Raw genomic sequence first — 23093 nt, forward strand, 5'->3', positions numbered from 1 at the left:
GTTTCTTTATTTAATACCACTCATAAGTTTAATTAGTGGAGGCCCAATAATTGTGCAACAAAGATGGAGGACAATGGGTGGGGTAGTGGTGGCGGCTACAAATATTATTCTTTAATCTAAAATCATTCTTTCATATTTAATTGAGAGTGAATGATTTGTATTACCTCATATTTCTTTGATGGATATGTCATATTGTGCAAAAATTTTGTTACGTCACTAATAATTTATCAAGTAACAACAGTTCACAATTAGGCTAGCTAAGTGATTAGTTTTAATGCTTACACTATCAACCAAAGGTTACTTTGAAACTCTCTTCTTCTTTTTTTTTTTTTGGCTCCCCTTTTGTTAAATACTATTACTTTGAAAGTTAATGGTGATATAGAACCCCATGCGGACGAAAAATTTTATTAACAATGCGTAAATGACTGAAAAAGCAAAAATTAGAGAAACAAAATATGTTTAACTCAAGATAGATATTCTCCTATTTTCAGGGATTATTTTTACTTTAATGCACATCCAAAATAGACCACAAAATTTTCAGGGTGTTTTGGCATGCTTTGTATGAATGATCAGCATTTGATTCATTAATGTTAATTAAAAACTGTGACATTTGTGAACAATTATAATGCTAACATTGACATGAATATTATTTTATTTTATAGAATAAGATTAAGGTATCTTAATCCCTCCTCTTGAAATTGTATCTAATTTCTTTAGTGGGGATGAATTAATAAGATTCGCAATACAGATGTAGTAGCCAAGCACACAAGTCAAATATTTCCTCTAATCCTGTCTCTTCATGATAACCATTCTAATATTTAATCTGCATTGTTTGGTTTCTTTCTTGCTTGTGGGAGCTAAAGTAAAGATCTGTATTTGTGTAAAGTGAACATGGCAGAAAAAGTCCATCATCTGCCCTTGAGTTCATGAATTGACATCATATCCACCAAAATGTCTTTTGCATTTGATTCTTGAAATCTAAAACACTTCAATAATTGCCTTTGATTCCTAAACTTAATGCAGTAAAAAAAAAAAAAGAAGTCAAAATCCTGATAAAAGTAATCTACCCTTGATCAATATATATGTATGCATGCTTGTCCTTCCATCTCCAAAACTCACCTCAAGGATAGAGATAATAAAGATATAAGCAGTAGGAATGTCACTGAGAGAATCTGAGCTTTAGCTCAAGTTATCTCAACTAAACTTCTGAGTAAACATTCTTGAACTTAAGATTGGCAAATTCTGCAGCTGTTTCATGCACTAGAATGGAAACTGCTGAATCTTTCAGACTCAGTAGCTTAAGGCTAAGCAGTTCCAACTTATGGACAAACACAGTCATAGAAGAATTTTCGAGGTCTACACGAGAGGAAGAAGATGAAGAAGCAGCACTAAAATGGGCTGCTTTAGAGAGACTTCCAACATTCAAACGTCTAAGAATTGGCATACTAGAAGAAGAAGAGGGTGAGAAAAGAGAGATTGATGTGAGAAAGCTTGGACCTTTAGAGAAAAGGAGTGTAGTAGAGAGGTTGATCAAAACTGCAGAGGAGGATAACGAAAGGTTTCTTTTGAAGTTCAGAGAACGCATTGACAGGTAATTGAACTTCATGCAAAAAAAAAAAAAAAAAGTTATTGTGGCTTACAGCTTCCTGGTCACACAAGTAATGAATGTTTTCTGACCTTATTTTCAAATTTCATGCATGCTTTTGTACATATGGTTGTTTTGATTCTGAAATGGTTGTAGAGTTGGTATTGAGCTTCCAACTATTGAAGTTCGCTTTGAGCATCTAAATGTTGAAGCAGAAGCTTATGTTGGCAGTAGAGCACTGCCTACAATATTCAACTACTCTGTAAATATGTTTGAGGTGATGCATCTATAAACATTAATTCCATTTCAATGTTTCTATTATTGGTCTGTTCCTAAAAGTGACTGCAAATGTGAAGGGATTCCTAAATTATCTCCTTATCCTTCCGAAAAGAAAGAAACCCTTTCTGATCCTCCGTGATGTCAGTGGAATTGTTAAACCTGGAAGGTAAGAATAGTAGCATTAAAATGGCAAACTTTTAAACTCAAATTTGCCCTCTGATTTTTGATGTCATAAATTTGCAGAATGACACTGCTCTTAGGCCCTCCAAGTTCAGGGAAAACCACACTATTGCTAGCTCTGGCAGGAAAACTTCATTCTGATCTCAAAGTAATGAAACAGAAATCGTCATACATCTGAATTCTGATAATTTGTTTTTTCTGATGACTAGTCTTGCATTACTGTGAGTCTGTGACACAGGTTTCTGGAACTGTGACATACAATGGCCACGCAATGAATGGGTTTGTTCCTCAAAGATCATCAGCCTATATAAGTCAGCATGATCTTCATATAGGAGAACTAACAGTGAGGGAAACAATAGCCTTTTCTGCAAGATGCCAAGGAGTTGGACCTCGTCAAGGTGGTTGGAATTGTCTTAGTTATTGAAACACAAAACATTTTAGCTTTACTTACAAAAGATAAAGAGTTCCAATTGGCTCATTTAATTGGGAAAATGGCAGAAATTGGGGCAGAACTTTTGAGAAGAGAAAAGGAAGCAAATATTAAGCCAGACCCTGATCTTGATATATATATGAAGGTTATATTTTGTCAACTATAATTTAGTTTATATCATTACATTAAGTGATTTGTGCAATGCTTTTCACCCAGTTCTGTGTCTTCTGTTTTCTCAAGCTAGTATTCATTTTATCCTGCAGTCATTAGTCCTCAAAGGGCAAGAGGCCCATGTTGCAACTGAGTATGTTCTGAAGGTAATTGACTAACCAAGCAAACACATGCCAAATATGTAGATTTTAAAACTTCTAATGTTCTTTTTACTGATGCAGATTTTGGGACTTGATGTCTGTGCTGATACACTGGTGGGGGATCAAATGATACGAGGGATCTCCGGAGGACAAAAAAAACGCGTGACAACAGGTAGAGACACAAGGCTCACAGAGTGCTTTGGCTTTCCCAACCCCAAATGGTAAAAGACGAGGAAAAATTGCTGCAATTTCCGACTCTTTTCTTGAATCGTCGGGCATTGTTTTGTACTATGGTGTGAAAGGTGATAAAATTTGGAATGGGAGGGAGGTTTGGCACTTAAGATAGAAGCCCTTCATGAAACTAGTGTCCGTGTTCTCTGATTCTAACAGCAACGGGAAACGTGTTAGTTCATCTTGTTTTTGTAAAAAGAGTTGCAGGCCTAATTTTTCATCCCCAAGTAGAACTGTTGTGCTTAAACAAGGGATGAATGAACAACAAAACTCATCACAACGTACTGTCTAATGCAGCGGAAATGCTGGTCGGACCAGCTAAGGTACTGTTTATGGACGAGATATCTACTGGTTTGGACAGTTCAACAACTTTTCAGATAGTGAATGCAATCAATCAATTCATCCACATTCTCGGAGGAACTGCAGTCATCTCCCTCTTACAGCCTCCACCAGAAACTTATGAGTTATTTGATGACATAATTCTGCTATCAGACGGTGAAATTGTGTATCAGGGGCCCCGTGAAGATGTACTTGAATTCTTTGAATACATGGGTTTCAAATGCCCTGAGAGAAAAGGAGTTGCTGATTTCCTTCAAGAAGTAATCTACCTTCTTCTGAGTTGTTTCTTATATATTTTGCTAATAGTAGCCAGGGAAGATGCTGGATATTCCTCTTTACCTACTTTTTTTGACTGGAAATGTAGGTAACTTCGAAGAAAGATCAAGAACAATACTGGATACGCAGAGATGAGCCTTACAATTTTGTTTCTGCTAGACAATTCTCAGAAGCATTTCAATCATTCCATGTTGGAAGTAAACTACATGATGAACTTACCGTTCCTTTTGATAAATCAAAAGGGCATCCTGCTGCTCTGACAACTGAAAAGTATGGAGTTGGCAGGATGGAGCTTCTGAGGGCCTGTGCATCCAGAGAATTCCTACTCATGAAGAGGAATGCATTTGTCCACATATTCAAGATGGCACAAGTAAGTTATCCATAAATGTTTTGTTGTTGTCAATGGACATCAGAATGTTAGAACCTATAATTTCCATTTGCTTGAACAAGACTTTGCTAACTGTATTTTATTTACATGTCAGCTTATTTTGATTGCAATGATCTTCATGACTATATTTCTGCGAACTGAGATGCACAAAAGTACCATAACAGATGGTGGAATTTACATGGGGGCCCTGTTTTTCACTTTATATGCAATCATGTTCAATGCATTCTCAGAGCTTTCCCTCAGTATTTTGAAGCTTCCTGTTTTCTACAAGCAACGAGACCTTCTCTTCTTCCCTGCATGGGCATATTCTATTCCTACGTGGATCCTCAAGTTCCCAATTACACTTGTTCAAATTGCCATTTGGATATCTTTGACTTATTACGTTGTAGGATTTGATCCTGAGGGTGGAAGGTGAGTACTGAAATCAACTCCCTTGATATGGATTGTGGTTGCACTACCTTGTCTTCTCCTTTGATGTCCAATCTTTGTAGGTCCCAAGGACTTAATATGGCAAAAAGACCCTGTAGAAATGCTAGTACAAAAGACTAGTTGAATGAAACAATTTAAGTGACTGTCTGATTGTGTGGGCAGGTTTTTCAGACAGTTTATTCTTCTCATCTGCATTCACCAGATGTCCTTAGGACTCTTTCGCTTTATGGCTGCACTAGGAAGAGACATGATAGTTGCAAACACCTTTGGAGCATTCACAATACTTGCTGTACTTGTCCTAGGAGGATTCATTCTATCAAGAGGTATAAAGTTACACATAGGGAATAAATTATGTCTTCGGGTACTTTCCATCTTGCTGCTGTATATAGGATTCCATGAGAAACAATGTGTTTATTGTTCAGATGACATCAAAGCTTGGTGGATATGGGGTTACTGGATCTCACCTTTGATGTACGGGCAGAATGCTATTTCTGTAAATGAATTTCTAGGAAACAGTTGGAGACATGTAAGCATCCTTGAACCAACTTCAGTCTTGCACAGAGGGATGGAATAGATGGACTGCAAAATGGGTCTCCTCTGCTGATCTAATCTTGTGAGAGTAATTCTTTTACAGGTTCCTGAAGGTTTCAGGGAGCCACTAGGTGTTTCAGTCTTAAAGTCTCGTGGTGTTTTTCCAGAAGCACGGTGGTATTGGATAGGAGTAGGAGCCGTTTTTGGATATGTGTTCCTCTTCAATTTCCTGAACACTTTGGCTCTTACATACCTCAACCGTCAGTATTGAGTGAAATCAAATTCAAATTTACTCTTTTTTATGATAAAGTTTAAATCTATTCAACATGTTTATGTGAACAATTAAATGATTCATGCAGCAATCGGAAAACATCAGGCGGTACTATCTTTAGAAGAAAAGCCCAACAATAGTGCTGGTAAATTAGAACAGTATCATCACAAATCAAGAAGTCATCTTCCTGTTGCTAGATCTTGTATCTTCTAATGCATTCAATCCAACCAATGCAGAAACCAGTACAGATGCTCCAAAAAGCATGTCATCCAGGTTGAAGTCTCCTGGAATAGGCAATCCTGATGAAGGTGATAGAAGCAAGAAGAAGGGAATGGTTATTCCCTTTGAACCTCTTGCTATGACCTTCAACGATTTAAGATATGCAGTAGATATGCCGCAGGTATCAGGAATCATGTCATATGTTTTTCATGAAATTGTTATTAAATTTGATAGACTTCTTGTCATTTCTGGCTTGTACGTAACCAAATCATGCTATACTTGCAGGAAATGAAAACTCGTGGTATATCTGAGGATCGGCTACTTCTCTTGAAGGGTGTCAGTGGAGCTTTTAGACCAGGGATTCTAACAGCTTTAATGGGCGTTAGTGGGGCTGGAAAAACTACCCTGATGGATGTATTAGCCGGTAGAAAAACAGGAGGATATATTGAAGGAACAATTACTATATCAGGTTATCCAAAGAAACAAGAAACATTCACTCGTGTAGCAGGATACTGTGAGCAATTTGACATTCACTCTCCTCATGTTACTGTCCACGAGTCCTTGCAATACTCAGCATGGCTTCGACTGCCTCCTGACATCGATGCTGAAGCCAGAAAGGTGATCCTGATTTGCAGTATGCAATGGATAGATGGATCTACTTATACAGACTATTAACTATTGTTGTTTCTACTTGAAATTTCAGACATTCATTGAAGAAGTCATGAAGCTCGTGGAGCTGACTCCACTTAGAGAAGCACTAGTTGGTTTGCCAGGAGTAAATGGTCTTTCAACTGAGCAACGAAAGAGGTTAACTATTGCGGTTGAACTAGTGGCCAATCCATCCATAATATTCATGGATGAGCCAACTTCAGGGCTGGATGCAAGGGCAGCTGCCATAGTGATGAGAACAGTAAGAAACACGGTTGATACAGGCCGAACTGTTGTGTGCACTATCCATCAGCCAAGCATTGACATCTTTGATGCTTTTGATGAGGTGAATGATAATTGGATCCAGGTATTGTTTTCATCTATAAGCTTGAAAGGAATCATAAAGTTCTATTATTGTGCTTTTGCAGCTGATTCTCCTAAAACGAGGAGGAGAAGAAATATACGTTGGCCAACTAGGACGCCATTCATCTAATCTCATCAAATACTTTGAGGTGACGATCCACATGACATTTGAAATATTCTGCCATCTAAGATAGCATTTTGTTTCTATAGTTGATTTCTTTCTGTTTGTTTTAGGGGATTAATCGAGTCAGCAAAATAAAAGATGGTTATAACCCTGCGACTTGGATGTTGGAGGTGACATCAATTGCACAGGAAGCAGCTCTTGGAATTGATTTCGCACAGCTGTACAAGAACTCTGAACTGTATAGGTAGGCTTCTCTCAGAATTTCTATGGATAATCACTTAATTTGGTGCATACTTGGGAATCTACACAAATACAGGACTAGATACATAACTCAATCTTGCATCTTTATTCTGGTAATTGGGTTCATACTTGGGATTAGATGAGAAGTTGTATCTTTATACTAAGTGGCTCAACATTCATTGCTTGCTGATAATTACTCCTTGGTGAATCAGGAGGAACAAAGCATTAATAGAGGAACTAAGTAAACCTGCCCCTGGTTCTAAAGAATTATACTTCCCTACTCAGTATCCCCAGCCCTTTTACAACCAATTCCTTGCTAGCCTCTGGAAGCAGCACTGGTCATACTGGCGAAATCCACGATACTCAGCAGTCAGACTTTTTTACACAGTAATCATTGCCTTAATGTTTGGAACAATATTCTGGGATCTTGGCACTAAAAGGTAAACATCACAAGAGTTAAACAATCAGTGTCAGTACTATCACCCAGATATCTCCATTGTTGAATAAATATTTGATTCTGAATTTAACATTTCCAATTTTTCGGTACGTAAAATTGCAGGAAAAAAAGACAAGATCTCTTTAACGCAATGGGCTCCATGTATGCGGCCGTTCTGTTTATCGGTATACTAAATTCTACATCAGTTCAACCAATTGTAGCCACTGAGAGAACAGTCCTTTACAGGGAAAGAGCTGCCGGAATGTATTCGGCTGTGCCACATGCTCTTGCACAGGTATCACTTTTATAGCTTCGACCGTGTCCGGTCTAGCAAGTCTGAAAGATACCTGTATTGGCTTGCCAAGATTATCCGAGCTTTTTTTCATCAAAAAAAATAGATCGACTTAAAACCATTTTTTGCGTTCATCAAATGCTTGTTTTCTGCAGATGGTGATTGAGCTGCCTTACATTCTCGTTCAAGCATTCAGCTATGGAGCTATTGTATATGCAATGATTGGATTCGAATGGACAGCTACCAAGTTCTTTTGGTATCTGTTTTTCATGTATATTACCTTGTTATACTACACATTCTATGGGATGATGTCAGTGGCGGTAACACCCAACCAGAATATTGCTGCAGTAGTTTCATCAGCCTTTTACGCAATATGGAACCTTTTCTCAGGATTTATAATTCCTCGAACGGTATAATCTTTAACAAGTCTTATTTCAAAAAAAGAAGAAGAAGAAGCAAGCAAGCAAGCAAAAAATAAGGAATTGATTCGATTCATTTTGTTGTTGACTGCAGAGAATTCCAGTGTGGTGGAGGTGGTACTATTACCTCTGTCCTGTCTCCTGGACTTTGTATGGCTTAGTTGCTTCACAATTCGGAGACATAAAAGAGGAGCTTGATACAGGTGAAAGAGTGGAAGACTTCATTAGGAGCTACTTCGGATTCAGACATGACTTCTTGGGTTATGTTGCAGTAATCATTGTTGGATTTGCAGTGCTTTTCGGCTTCGCATTTGCCATCTCCATCAAGCTATTTAACTTCCAGAAAAGGTAGAGAGTTAAAAGAGTTGAGGTAACTCCCCCACAGCTTGACATTTGTTGAACAGGTTTTGCTCGTACTTGAAATGGTTGTTGGTAAAGAAATGAAAGAGCAATGAATGGCACTGACGTAGCAAATCTAATACAATTGGAGAAAAAGTTTCTTCTGCTTTAATTTGTTTGTGTAAAACCTGTGTGCTTTAGGAAGGCATGTACAAGTCCACTATGCTAAATGCTAGTGTACAATGATGCACTATCTGCAGAATTCAGCACGTCAAATCCATGGCAATTACTCACAGTTACAAAGATATATGATAGGTATTTATGACTCCATAGCACGAAGATGCTAGCAAAAAGACTCCACAAAATGTTCAAACAAATTCCATTATCAATGTATCCTGAAGATCACTAACTTAACACAATGTGTGCTCGAGGGGAAATAAACAACAAAAATTGTGTTCCTGCCGCATATGTTACAGTTGGACGATACATCCTCTCACATAACCTAACAGGTACAATAAACAAAGTAAAATCCATAGACTGAGAAATAGAGAGGAAATAAAGCCAAAAAAGACTGGTTTAGATGTAAAAATATGGAGGGGAAGGGGAGGGGAAGGGTGAGATGGAGGCAGAAAGACGAGAATAAGGACACCTTCACCACCATCTCATGCATCCAATTGATCCAAGAAAGTTCGCAATTCCTTTAGACCTTCGGCAGATATACTCCTATGTACTCTCCCTCGGGGAACAATCAAGTTAGGAGGTGCCCGTGGCTGGAAACATACTACAACTACAGCTAAATTGTCTCCACTCTTTCTCTTCAAAGCCTCATCAACAAGGTCCTTGCTGCACATCGCTGGATCATTGTGCTCTTGAAGCCTTCGACGAGCAAAGTCCACGGCATTTTGACTCATAAAGACATCCCAGATTCCATCGCAGCCAATGATAAGAAACTCATCCTCCTCTGTCAGTATAGTGCTCATAAGTTCAGGCTCTGCACTGAGAGGGCTACCATTACTGCCTTTCATCCCATCCAAGTGCCAGTCACCCAAAGCACGAGCAACATTGACCTGTCCATTGAGGTATCCATCATATACATATCCTCCAGAAGCTTCAATACGCTTTTTCTCCTTGGAGCACAGAGGTTTGTGGTCCCTTGACATCTCAATTGCTTTACCCCGACGACAAAGAACTGCTCGGCAATCTCCGGCATTTGCCACCACCAATGAACTACATACCAAATTCAATAAAAAAACAGAAACAAGTCAGCTGTAAGAAATTTAGAAACAAGTAGAGCAGCAAAACCTCCTAAACACAAACTTGCGCCAGCAATATGCTCTTAATATTAGAAATCATATGTTTCACAAAACCATTAGGTATTAGGATATCAAAAAAAAAAAAAAAACCAAAACGGACAAGTGCCACATACACCAAAAGGTGAAAAAAACCAATTTGGCTTGTCCCATAGCTGAGCTGAATTGGTAAATATTTGTTAACTCGAGAAGCTAATGGCAAAACCTTATAATACCTCTTGCCAAATGTACCAAGAGATCAAGTTCAGATGCAATACAGGCTCACCAAGTTCACACCCATCTTTTTTTCCGACTTTATATTTGATGCAAAAATGTCCCCTGACTACATCTGTTTGTTATACCTTAACCAGAAATTAAGAGTAATGGCAAAAATTCTGGACAATTCACACAGCACATTTATGGTGATAACCATTCACATATAACACTATCTCCAAAGACACATAAAGCTCATGCATCTTCAAGTAATTGCCCATGCATTATCATTCACAGTCTGTCCACAGAATATCATAAGGTTCTGATGCTATTAGACTAAAAAATTACATGTTCATTCTGGTATCCAACATCTGTAAAAATTATCAATCAGTATATAAATGCTAACCTCCCAATAACAAGAGCTGCCAAAGCAGTTGTACCAGAGGCAAGACCATCATCCAAAGAGCAAGCTTCAGCAAAAGCATTATCAGTTTGCAGGAATGCTGACGAAATAACCCTCTCAATCTCCCTAGGGAAGTGTTCATCCTCTGCAATGAACCTTGGTAAATGATCACATGCAAAATCAGCTGCATGCTTCCCACCATGTCCATCAAAAACCTTGAACAACCAAAGAGAATATTAAAAATTAGCAACTCAGTCACACACCAGATCATAAACACAGAAAAGCTTGCCATAATAACATTAATAAACTTATATCCAGCAGGCCAAAGCAATATGTCCCAATTGAAAACGTACTTAATTTCATACAATATCAGACTGTTATTCTTGTCCTGTTCTTTTTTAGCAAGTTCATTGGATAAAATAGTTGGCTTCGTCTTCAAGGCCAAGCAAAAATTTGGTGTACAACACAATGAACAACACATTGTTCTTTCATTGTAAAGTTATAATCATCTACTGCTGCTTCCAATTTAATTCCCGTAGAACTCCTTCACTGTATGAAGGATATATATTCTCTTGCAACAAATTCCCTCTTCACGAAGCAGCATAGAATTCAAATTTGAAGCACTATAAATCTCAAAGGAGGTATATTGACTCTATAGATCCATAACGCAATTGTCAACCTCGAAGCCATAATTTCTTACAAGAGGTTAAAGTACTTTTTGGACAAACAATTTTCTGCCATAACAGCTCTACATCTCTAGTAGGCATAGACAGTCAGGAATGCACTCAAATAACTCAAGTAACAAAAAGGTTGTCCAAACTGAGTCACATTGACTTTCTTCATGCAATTTTTGCCAGCTGTTTCATGTAGTGCATTACAGGATGAATCAACAATAGTTTGTTGTGCATTAATCTTTGAAGAAATAACACACATAACATGCTTAAACATTAGCATGCATTGTATCATACAAAGCAGACCTAAATAATTTTTCAGCAAGCAATTTTTCAACCTTTTCTGTATGCAGGAAATCCAAGGGTGATTACCATATGGTTAGCATCGCAAACAAAGAACATATCAATCACAAAAGGTTGGCTTACAAAACAAAGGAGAAAACAATCCACATATACAATGAGTGTTAGTAATCAAATAAAGTACCTTATGAAAGTTGTCATAGCTACTAGTTGTTACCAAGATGTTCACACAAAGAACAAAGGCTTAACTATACCAAAAGAAGAAAATTACCGCATAGAAGGCACTAGGCCCTTGGTCAGAACCCTTCAACCCATAATGATGCACAAAATTGTCAGCACGAACAACCACATCCTCCATTGAGGAGCGAACACCAATGTCTGACCATGCACCAGAGCGAAGACTAGGAACATAATCTGCTGGACAATCATTTATATTAAGTCCTTCTACAGATATATCCAACATCCTTGTCTTGACCTGCTACAGTCCCGTCAAAAACCATCAATGTAAATTCAAAGGAAAGTTTACAATCAAGACCAACAAAAAGAAATAAAGCAAAATTACATACAAGTTAATAGTCAATTAAAGGACAATTTCAAAAATTGTAACTCACTCAAAAATAAAGAAGGGGTGAACTATGATGTATCGATAGTTCCATAAAAACCTAGCAACCTTAATATATCCAGCAAAAAGGAAAAGGCATTATCAGAACAAACTATTAAAAGAAAAGCATCACAAGCCTTTAATCTCTTCAACCTTAAATTCCCATACGTCCTTTTACCTAATCCAGTACAGTACAATAAAAAATACAACACGATTTGGTCTGGCCTACTAGTATCACTTAACTATTCTACTCCTACATCTGCATTAACAATATGTCTTAATCTTTTGTTAATAAAAAAGAAAGAAAGAAAGAAAACTCAAATCAGAACTCATGATGCATCAACAAAAGTCACGTATTTTAGTTCAGATTCATCAACTAACTAACAGAAAACCTAAAACTAAAAAAGGAAACAAATAGTAATCCAATTGCAAAGCCAGAAACACAGAAATACATCCAAAAAGACAAAATTTTTAAACAAGAAGAAAAGCAATTCAAGAAGAAATTTTCAACATTTTCTCCTCTTTTTTTCTTTACCAAGGAAACCTAATAGGAAAAAAAAATCAAGTTGTAAAGCCAGAAACACAGGAAGTACATTCAAAACAAAAAAGATTAAATTTTTAAACAAGGAGAACAGCAATCAAAACGAAAACTTCAAAATTTTCTCTTCTGTTCCTTTTTTTTACCAAGGAAGGATGTCGAACCAGGGACTTCTTACAAGAAGCGTCGCCAAGCGGGTCGCCGGAACTCAAGCACTGGCGGTACACGGCCGCCAGAGGGTTGGGCGGGCGGCCTTCACTGCCGGAGATCCCATTCTCCTTACTTTTACCATCACCATTGCCGACATTAACTATATTACAATCAGTGTTGCCCTCCTCCATTCTGATTTTCAACCATTTCCAAAAACCCTAATCACCAATTAAATAGATATCAAAAGAAAACACAAAGATAATTTTTGAGTTCAATTAGAGTAGAATAACCAGGGCTTTCCAAATTTTGCCAATTTTTTCGATGGATTTAAGTTATAATTAAGAAAAGGGTGTAGCTAGGGTTTAGAGTAGGGTTTGGCAAATAGGGAAATCTATAGGCGGAACGTTATGGAAAGAAGATTTGGAAATTTGGGAAAGGCTGGATGTGCCGTTAGGAGTTGTTGGGTAGAAAGGGCGGTGACGTGGCCAAACGGTGTCGTGTGAGGTAGGACGATCTTACATGTGTCTGTTCCGGTGAGATATTTATTTAGTATTTAATTTGATGGTATTGCGTGAAACACGAGATTCGGACAGTTTGACAAAAAGAGTCTTATATCGGACAGCTGGCAAAAATAAATCTAATGAAGTATTTACAATTTGTTATAAAACTAATAAAATAAACTATTATAACAGGGATTGAAATATTAGATAAAGAAATAGAGAAAATAGAGAATAATTTTTTTATTATTTCAACTGATGCAAGTTGTTACAAGAGGTACTAAGATACTTCTTTATAGGTATTACAAAATCAAAGGTACATGAATCTTATTAAATATTTATTCATGAATTTAGTATTTCAAGTACATCAATTGAATAGCTTCATGAATTGAAATGGTTCATCTCTTTTATTCAATTTACCAATGAATCTTGTAGAGGATTCATGAATTAATTTTCTTAGGAATACAAATAGACATCCACATCTTTTGTTGTTTCATAACACTTTTTTTGGACGTCCATCACACAAAGAATATGTCTCGTTAAAATCTTATTAGGAAAAACTCCAGTGGGACAAAAACCCTAGTGAAGGAAAAAAGAGTATACTATTTTTGTGTATTAATTTCTCCCCCTGATGCAAATCATCATTTGAAATCTTTTAGCCAACGTATTCCAATATTCTACGCTAATTTTTCAAATATCGCAATCGGCAATGCCTTGGTAAAATAAAGTTGCCAAATTATTATTTGATCGGATTTGTTGTACATCAACTTCACCATTCTTTTACAAATCATGAGTAAAGAAGAATTTTGGTAAAATATGTTTCATCCTATCTCCTTTAATATATCATCCTGTCAATTGAATTATACAAGTTGCATTACTTTCATATAATATAGATGAAGGATTTTCTTTCTCGAAGGATAATCCACAACTTTTCCGGATGTAATGGATTATTGATTTAGCCAAACACATTCTCGACTGGCTATTATTTCAGCATGATTCAATGAAGTGGCGGCTAATGATTGCTTTATAGATTGCCAAGAAACAGTTGCACCGCCACATGTAAATAAATAACCAATTTGACATCTTATTTTATATGGGTCAGATAAATACCGAACATCAACATAACTGAGCAATTCAGGTTTCGAATTACTTGAATAAAATAAACCAAGATCAATGATTCTTTAGAGATAGCGAAAAATATGTTTAATACCATCCAATGTCGTCTTGTAGGCGAGGAACTAAATCTTGTTAATAAATTCACTGTAAATGATATATCAGGTCTTGTGCAATTAGCAAGATATATTAGTGTTCCAATTGCACTGAGTATAGTACTTCAGGATCAAGTATTTCTTCATCTTTATCTCGCGGTCTAAAAGGATTCTTTGTAGGATTTAGTGATCTGACGACCATTGGGTACTTAATGTACGTGTCTTATCCATATAAAATCGCTTTAATACCTTTTAGGTATAAGCAGTTTGGTAGACAAAAATTTCACCATTCAAATGTTCAATTTGTAAATCAAGGTAAAATTTTGTCTTTCCAAAATTTTTGATTTCAAATTCTTTCTTCAAATATTTAACAGTATTTTGGATGTCTTCAGGAGTTCCAATCAGATTAAAATCATCAACATATATATCAATTATTACAACACTTGACCCAATTTTCTTGATAAAAATATATGGATAACCTTCTTTAGTTAATATTCACTGAGGTAATTATATCACATACATCCAGATTATTTAAACTCAAACAAAGACCTTTATAATTTAATAGAATAAATATTTTTAGAATTTGATTACATGCTTCAGACATGTTGAATCCTTCAGGGATTCTAATATAAATATCATTTTCAAGATTCCTATATAAATACACAATGACAACGTTCATTAGACGCATATCTAATTTTTTATGCACTACAAAACTCACAAAATATCTAAATGTGATCGCATTCACTACAGGTAAATATGTTTCATCAAAATCAAATCCAGGTTTTTATAAAAATCCTTAGGTTACAAGTTTTGCTTTATATCTCACAATTTCATTCTTCTCATTTTTTTCACAAATACCCACTTATATCTCGCTAACTTTACACCTTCAGGTGTTTGGACTATAGGGTTAAAATTTTTCCTTTTAGCCAGTGAATTCGATACTAATGGAATCGTATCTTTTTTTTTTCGGCCAACCATTTTTATACCAACATTTATCAACCGATTGAGATTCAGGATTCTGGTCAACTTTTATAATATCAAGTGCTACATTTCATTAGACTCCAATTAAATTTTCTATGATTTCATTCTTTTCAAAAGTTAGCTCTTCAGAAGCGACCTCTTCATGAAGTTGAATTTTGTTATGATATTTATTTAATCTCGAGAGATATTTGAAATCAATTTATACCTTATTTAGGTAGACCAGTTTTAAATTCATTTGTAGCACTTGTACATGTCTTTCAGGGACATCAATTTTAATCAAAATATTTCCTGTAGGAATATTTGATTTAATGACTCTTTTGGAGTCGATAAATATATTTGACAATAGATTTGTAACTTTCTGCAAACGGATAATCTTTTGAACTTTTAGTTCACAATATGTTAAGGATCGAAGAAATCCAACAATATTTTTCAAATGATTTCCTTTCGGTTGATCTTTTCCTTCCCCTAATGTCGGGAATCATAACTCATCAGGATATAAATAAATCATTCAATAGATTACCCATCAATATTTTATGATATTTAATCGTAAAAGGTGATTCATACCAGACATAAATTTTAAATTTCTATTGAAGTCATATAATATATATATATGAGATATGTATAAATACTTGTCGGCTCTCAAATATTCTCATCTTTTGTCAAATCATAAATTCATTAGAATTAGTAAACTTTTGAACTATTATGGGTGATGATTTTGAACCAAATGAGAATAAAGACACGATATCGATAACCATTTCTCTCTCAAATAGTTATTATAATATAATCAACCTTTATCTCACTTGATTTCTAAATATGATTTTTATTATTGTCTCATTCAATGTCTCAATTTGATATCCATTTTTTATGGAAAAATAGATATCAAATTCAATAAATTCTTCGAGAAAGTAGTGTTTGTCTCTCTTATTTTCAAATTAAAATATAGTGTGCATAGTAGCACTTATTAAGATAACACATATCGTTGCACCATAATTCTTATGGGACAAATATCATCACCATAATCCTTTGATCCCAAATATTTGACATTTATTTCTTCTTCAGGAAAAAAATTCAATTACCATCATAAATCAAATCGGTCATCATACGCCTTCAGGGCATTTAAAGAAATTGGACATGTCCATATGCTATTATAATTTTGATTGATCAAATGTATTTCAGGACATTTATTTGCAGGATACTTATTTTCTTTTCCTTATCATTATTATTTCACTTCAGGTGAAAATTTTTGCTCTTGCTATGATAAAATACATATTTACCAAAATTATAGTCATGACTGCAACCATAGCTAGTAAGTTGAACTTTAGTAGCATTCACTTTTGGAAACGGACTAAAACTAGCATGCAATAAATATAGAATACTTCTCAAATTTTTCTCTCAATATTACTACTACAGGAGCATATTCGAGAATTATGTAGAGAATATTATTTTCAACTAAAAAAAATTCTAAACATAGTAGAATTGTGTACTTGCAGCCATAAGTAAATTTATCATATCAGACTTTTGAAATAATGACCATTTTCAGGTGGCCAAATCTATTCTTTAAAAGAAAACGACCATTTTCAGGTGGTCAAATCCTTTTCATTAAAATATTTCAAAGGACAGCATCTTCAAAACTCATTGCATCAGAATGTAAGTATCTATAACAAATAATTCTTAGGATAATAAAGATAAATAAGTAGAATTGAAAGAAAAAATATTACCTCAAAGATGTCAAAAAGTATATGTTTGTGCTTAGTGGTTGCTCAATAGTAGGCACTTGCTTTACGATCATTCAAAATTTGTCTTGATATTTTTGTCTTTCTTTTTCAATGATACCTGATAGAGGTCAATAAGATTTTTCAGGGAATGGACTGACACCAGTTGGTCAGAATTCATGATTTTTCAACAATAATTCATTATTTTGTTCAACCAAGAGAAGACATGCAATAAGTTCAGAATATTTCTTAAATTCCTTCTCTCGATATTACTGCTGTAAGAGCATGTTAGATACATGAATGTTTTCTCTAACATATCTTCATCAATAATTTTTTTACCACATAATGTTAATTGAGAAGTAATTCTAAATATGATTGAATTATATTTATTGACAGATTTAAAATCTTATAACCATAAGTGAAACCAATCATACCGGGCTTTTGGAAAAACGACCAACTTCAGATAGTCGAATCTTTCTTTCAAATTTTTCCAAAGGACAAGAGGATTTTTGACAGTAAGATATTCTATCATAACCTTGGCCCGGTCTTGGTTTGAGATTTCACTCTTTCCAACAATAGTATTACCAAGACTCACTGTTTCAAGATGAATTTCAACATTCAATACCCATGATAGCTAATTTTTTTTAGAAATATCAAGAGGTACAAATTCTTGTTTTGTAAGGTTAGCCATAAGAAATTGAAATAAATTTGTAAGTTAGAAATTGATCTTAATATATAGTCAAGAGTTATCCGAAGGAATGCCCAATAGTTGACTTGACACTGGCATAATCTAAACACAGTCTCGTGTTTCACTTTCATTCAAGATAGAGGCTCCGTTTTCACCTTTTGCTTAGAAGTAGAGACTTGTGCTGATAACATATTGTAAAACTAATAAAATAAACTACTATAATAAGGATTGAAATATTAGATAAAGAAGTAGAGAGAATAGAGAATAATTTTTTTATTATTTCAACTGATGAAAGTTGTTACAAGAGATGCCAAGATACCTCTATATATAAGTACTACAAAATCAAAGGTACATGAATCCTATTAAATACTCATTCATGAATTTAGTATTTCAAGTACATCAATTGCATAGCTCCATGAACTGAAATGATTCATCCAATGTATCTCCTTTATTCAATGTACCAATGAATCTTGTAGAGGATTCATGGATTAATTTTCTTGGGAATATAAGTAGACATCCACATCTTTTGTTGTTTCATAACACAATTTGCATTTTTAGTTTTACATAGGAATGATAGCAGAAGTGTCCCAAAAAATGCTTATTATGAAATCCTAATCTACGTATCTAAATTTTGTATAGGCTATCTATCAAATAATCGGTTTTAACTCTCATCACCAAACACTTTCACCAAACATCCGTGTAGTTTGATGGTAGTTCAATTTTCATCAATTCTCCATGACCCTGTTGGATCACCCTCTAAAATAGGTTAAAGTAGGAATAAGAATAGGTATAGATGATGACAATTGACAAAAAAAAATCAAACACTTTTATTTCAGGTTCGGATTAGGTATAGGAAACTCTCTACAATGCAATACGTGAGAACAAAAGCATAATTTGAACAACATAAATTTAATCAAGATAGGGGCAAGAGTAATGGAAAAGTAAAGTGGTGAAAAAAAAAAGAAAAATTAGAATTGGAGGCCGAAGACCTTCATTTTGGAGGTAATAAAATCTTTTTTTGACAAGTAGTATAGTACACACATACTCTACAATAAGTACTCAAAATATTTGTAATCAAATAATACCAACTAGTTTTGACTGAATTTCTAGACAAACAACCTTCAAGTTAGTGAAATTTGGCAAACACTTGGGTAGTTCTGATGTATGTAGACTATATAGTACAAATTTTGTCATACCATTTCACCAACCCAAGAATTGAAGATTTGGCAAAATTTGTATTACATGATTTATAAAATCGGATCTACCCAAATTTTTACCGTAAGATTTTATGAGGACTTTACCCTTTTAAAACCCTAACTACAATCCTTTTCACCAAAAGTTAAGGTTAAAATTAGGATAAAGTTCATCACAAGTCACTAAACTCTATACAAAACTTCATAATTTAAAGGAGAGAGTATATATCATATAATAAAATTCAGAAAAATAGGCATAAGAAAAAGAAAGTTTGAGCTTTCGTTTAGAACTATCCTTTGTAACTTCATATCTTCAGTATTAATGTCTTGCGTTAGGTTTGTAGTTTCAGAAGAAATAGAATATTTCAATTTGTGGATCGTAGCAACCATATAGTTTTAGTTGAAATTGCTAAGATAATATTGTTGCTTTCCTATTTTGTACATAATAAAACTTTCATGTATTATTGGTATTTTGGATTCAAAGCTATCCTAGTGAAGAATTTGAAATAGTCTCTTTCATATTTTCTGTAAGATTTGAAACCATGATTCCTAACTTGAAAGAAAACATGTTACCTTGTGTTTATCTTGTTTATATTTTCACTAAAATTTGAAGCCATGACTACTAACTTGAAAGAAAACATATTATCTTGTTCTTATCTTTGGTTAGATTTGCATATCATGGTAGGAATGACCATATAATAAAATTTGAATATAGTGTAAAATTTTTCAATTATATGTGGCATATTTATAGTAGAGAAGATCTTAGTCTAGTGGCTAAAGTCAATATTCCAAAAATTAGAGGTTCCTCTTTTGGTTTCTTAAACTCCACCCCTTCATTTACGTTAAATTTTTTTTAAAGGTGGCATGTTAATACTCTTTTGGTGTTCATGTTAGCATTTGGACATTTAAGTATGGATTACCCCATCATAAGAATATTCTTCTTTGGTTTGAAACTTCTAAACCTTTCTATTTTAAGTGCCATTCTTTGCTTAGAACTCATTAATAATGTTTAAAAACATTTATTGAAATTAAAATAAGGCAAATGATATTGGAACACTAAAAAATGCTCTAAGCACTCCACCATTTCTTGTTGTTAAAAAATCACATAAGAACCTATAATATAGACTCTCTACCAATTTAAATGTCAAAATTACCCTCAAGGTATAGTTTAATGACAATTTTGCATTACTTTTATGGAGAAGACTACATTATCAACTGGGAAGTCTTAAAATTTTTTGTTTGGAAAAAAAAAACCAACATTGTGTAATATTGTAAAAATCCACTTAAAAAAATATTGAACAAGCCAAAAAGCTATAAACAGCTCCAAAACAAAAATTTTAGAACTTTACTCCAAGACTACTAAATAATTGATCATCGCTATTAGGAATTTCCTCTATTATTAGTTTATAACAATTTAAGACTAATTTAAGAATAGGGGAAACTAAGTAAATTCAAGAGATAAAGTAGAGAAAGTTATTAGTAAATATGTGAAGATTAAAAATTTATCCACTGTCAATGTAGTAGATTTCTCACACTAACAAATATGCAAAAAAGTGAATTTTAAATTTTAAATTGAATTATGTGGCATGCATCTAGCAGATTATGTATTCACTGACGGTGCATAAAAAATTTACCCAATACATAAAGGGATAAATTCATCTCCTAATGTGTTTTGTAGGTTTTATGTCAATTCATTAAGTCAAAAAAGAAAAGTAAAGTTTCTGGAGCTTTTTTGGGAGTGCTAATATCATTGAACTTAAAATGATTTAAAACTTTGAGAAAAAAGCTATGAGAGTTTGGAGCTCTCTAAATAGCTAAACCTAAAAACCCCATCTACAATATGAGTGCTGATAATGACATTTTACATATTATATTTTGTGGTCATTTCGTGTAATTTTAAATCATGTTTAGCTTAGAACAGTAGTATTAAGGACGAAAATCTTTCATAAGTTAATGCTTAAGCACATGTGAACTTACATTGAAAGTTTTTGGTTTCCTTTCACTTGTTTGGATGATTTACTTTTGTAGGTGAAAAATGGAAGTTTCATTGAAATTTGATCACCAAATCAAGCAAGGAAAGCATCAAATATGCAAAGAAAAAGTCGAAAAACAAGGCAAGAAATCAGTTATTGGACAAGAAATGGTTAGAAGCCTCGGTTTGGTGACAAAACGGTTGAAGAAGATGATTGAAAACTTTTGCTGAAGCAAAACCGATTCTTGTCCAAGATCCATTTTTAAGGTCCGATTTCTCTGTCGGTTCCAACTTTTGACAATCGCATAACTTGTGCAACTTGATTCTTCTTGATGAATTGGTGCTAGCTGGATCAACCATGATTAATGGGACATAAAGAAGGCTAGATTAACTTGTCAAAAAGGATCATGAACACTTTTTGAACATTCCAAAGTTGGAAAAATCGTGTAGCTTTCTTTCTTGACTTTTGAAACATTACTTTTGCTTGTGTTCATGACCTGGTGAAAATGATTTCTCTTTTGTCTTGTATAGAGCAAACTTTGCCTATAAATAAATAAAGTTGTAGTAAGAAGAGGAGTAGAGAAGTAAGTAGAGTAAGAGTTAGGAATTGGAGTGAAATTAGTTCCTCCAAGTAGTAGAAATAGTAGTAGTAATTTTCTCTCTTTGAAGGTAAACACTTGTCCAAGAGGATCTCCTTGTAACAAGCTCATTTTGGAAGTTTAATTGAAGCTCTTGAAGAGTTTTGTTCTTCATTGGCTGAGCTTTTTCTCAAGTATTTCTATTTGTTGTATGGAACCTTTGTACTTTGTTGCTTTATTTTTCATGATGAACTAGATATTTTGTCTAAGGAATAGATGAAACTGATGGAATCTTGAATATGAGTCAAATGTGAATTACTCTTGTTAGATCTTATATTTGTTAGTCCATTTGTTCTTACTTCAACATTTGTAATTGTTTGATCACCAATTACAAATCATTTAGTTGTTGTTAATCAATACAATTTGAGTAACAATGATAGAAAAAAAAATGAATGAAACTTAAGGAATAGACACATGAGAGTAGTGATATATTTGGGTGGATTTTCTTGTTGCATTTCATGAACTATATGAACTAGTATTTATATCTTCACCACGAGAGTAGGAAAGAATGATGTTAGTTACAATCAATTTTATCATGAGAGTGAGCCTTGATTATCCCTGGAAATGAATTCCTAACAAGATAAAATTAACTAGCATAAGTATCATCATTTCACTTGTATTCTTGACCATCAGTGGAATCTATGCCCTTGAACTTTATAATTGGTAATTTCTCCTCAAAGATTTCATCTCCAAGTTTAGCTTACAATTCTAGTTTATTAGATATAGTTACTTTTTATTGTTTATTTTATTCATTGTCTAAAGAACAAAGTGAAGTAAAGACCTAATAATTGAAATTCAAACTCCCTGTGGGATTGACCCTTATACTCCTTATACTATAGTTATGACCTGTATACTTGCAGTTAACGGGAGTATGTGGAATTAAATTTGAGTGCATATTTGAAACCCATCATGTGTATGCGGATATGGACATAGGTAAGCTTTTGTAATAGCACTATATTTTGTTAGAAATATTGTAAAGAACTGATGTAAACTAAACCAACGTTGAGAATTTGAAGCATGAAAAAACACTTTCCTTAAAGTGTTATTTGCCTCTATACTAGACAAATTACCTCTAGAATACAATAAAGTCTAAGAACTATCAAATGAAAGGTGTTTTAATTCTGTCAAAGTTCTACTATTTTAAAGAATTGAGGCACCTATTCAAAACATCATTAAAGGATGCAATTCTTATTAAAAAGGTGTATAGGTAGTTAACCATTTAAGAGATGTGTCTATTAAATGTAACTGTCATTAGCTACCTCTAACTAATTATCTAAAATAAATATTTCAGACAATTAATTTGCACCCTTCCCTAATCAGTAAGCTCCAAGCACCCAAGTGCCCTTGTCAAGACGTTTTATATATCTTCCAATTTATATTCAAGTGAACGAAATATAAATTGAAATAACTTTCCTACCAAACTTTTCCTCCAAACTAGTATTTGAAACAAATTTGTTAAGAAAAGAAGACAAGGACATATATAAACAATGAATACTCTATCCTCTTTCTATATGTGGGAATGAACTTCAACTTCCTCGTTACAAACTATTACCAACATATTTGACATCAACTAGGGGGGTAAAAAAAACACTAATAAGTGAGTGTTGGAAAACAAACATTCGTAGGCTAGAAAGTATACATGGTATGTTATGAACGGTTTCGCCAGCTGTGTTCTCCAGGCATTGATAAATGAGTTCACCTTATAATTG

General features: G+C 34.2%; 2 protein-coding genes across 7 annotated transcripts; one reads left to right on the forward strand and one right to left on the reverse strand.

Moving 5' to 3' along the window:
• The first annotated feature begins 1072 nt into the window (after positions 1-1072).
• On the forward strand, positions 1073-8658 carry LOC113704816 (pleiotropic drug resistance protein 1-like). The gene is made up of 24 exons (XM_072061430.1): positions 1073-1591; positions 1742-1862; positions 1942-2030; positions 2108-2192; positions 2283-2442; positions 2543-2619; positions 2738-2791; positions 2867-2957; positions 3314-3615; positions 3720-4001; positions 4114-4430; positions 4611-4771; positions 4871-4974; positions 5083-5239; positions 5339-5395; positions 5487-5650; positions 5755-6087; positions 6173-6463; positions 6546-6629; positions 6715-6848; positions 7057-7284; positions 7404-7575; positions 7728-7982; positions 8086-8658. Exons 1-24 carry the CDS (start codon positions 1266-1268, stop codon positions 8341-8343), a joined length of 4302 nt encoding a protein of 1433 aa, XP_071917531.1. The 5' UTR covers positions 1073-1265; the 3' UTR covers positions 8344-8658.
• Positions 8659-8695: 37 nt separating this feature from the next.
• LOC113703979 (probable protein phosphatase 2C 22) lies at positions 8696-12992 on the reverse strand. Of its 6 annotated transcripts, none has more exons than XM_027225543.2 (4): positions 12510-12992; positions 11478-11681; positions 10239-10450; positions 8696-9557 (listed from the first exon to the last, which is right to left on the reverse strand). In XM_027225543.2, exons 1-4 carry the CDS (start codon positions 12684-12686, stop codon positions 8993-8995), a joined length of 1158 nt encoding a protein of 385 aa, XP_027081344.1. In that variant the 5' UTR covers positions 12687-12992; the 3' UTR covers positions 8696-8992. The 6 variants fall into 6 exon arrangements, with proteins under 6 accessions (XP_027081344.1, XP_027081343.1, XP_027081341.1 ...); XM_027225542.2 differs by having other exon boundaries at positions 11478-11684; XM_027225540.2 differs by having other exon boundaries at positions 11478-11684; positions 12492-12992.
• Between the last annotated feature and the right edge of the window lie 10101 nt (positions 12993-23093).

Source organism: Coffea arabica, chromosome 8e (genome assembly GCF_036785885.1).
Source record: "Coffea arabica cultivar ET-39 chromosome 8e, Coffea Arabica ET-39 HiFi, whole genome shotgun sequence".
In the NCBI taxonomy this organism is placed as follows: domain Eukaryota; kingdom Viridiplantae; phylum Streptophyta; class Magnoliopsida; order Gentianales; family Rubiaceae; genus Coffea; species Coffea arabica.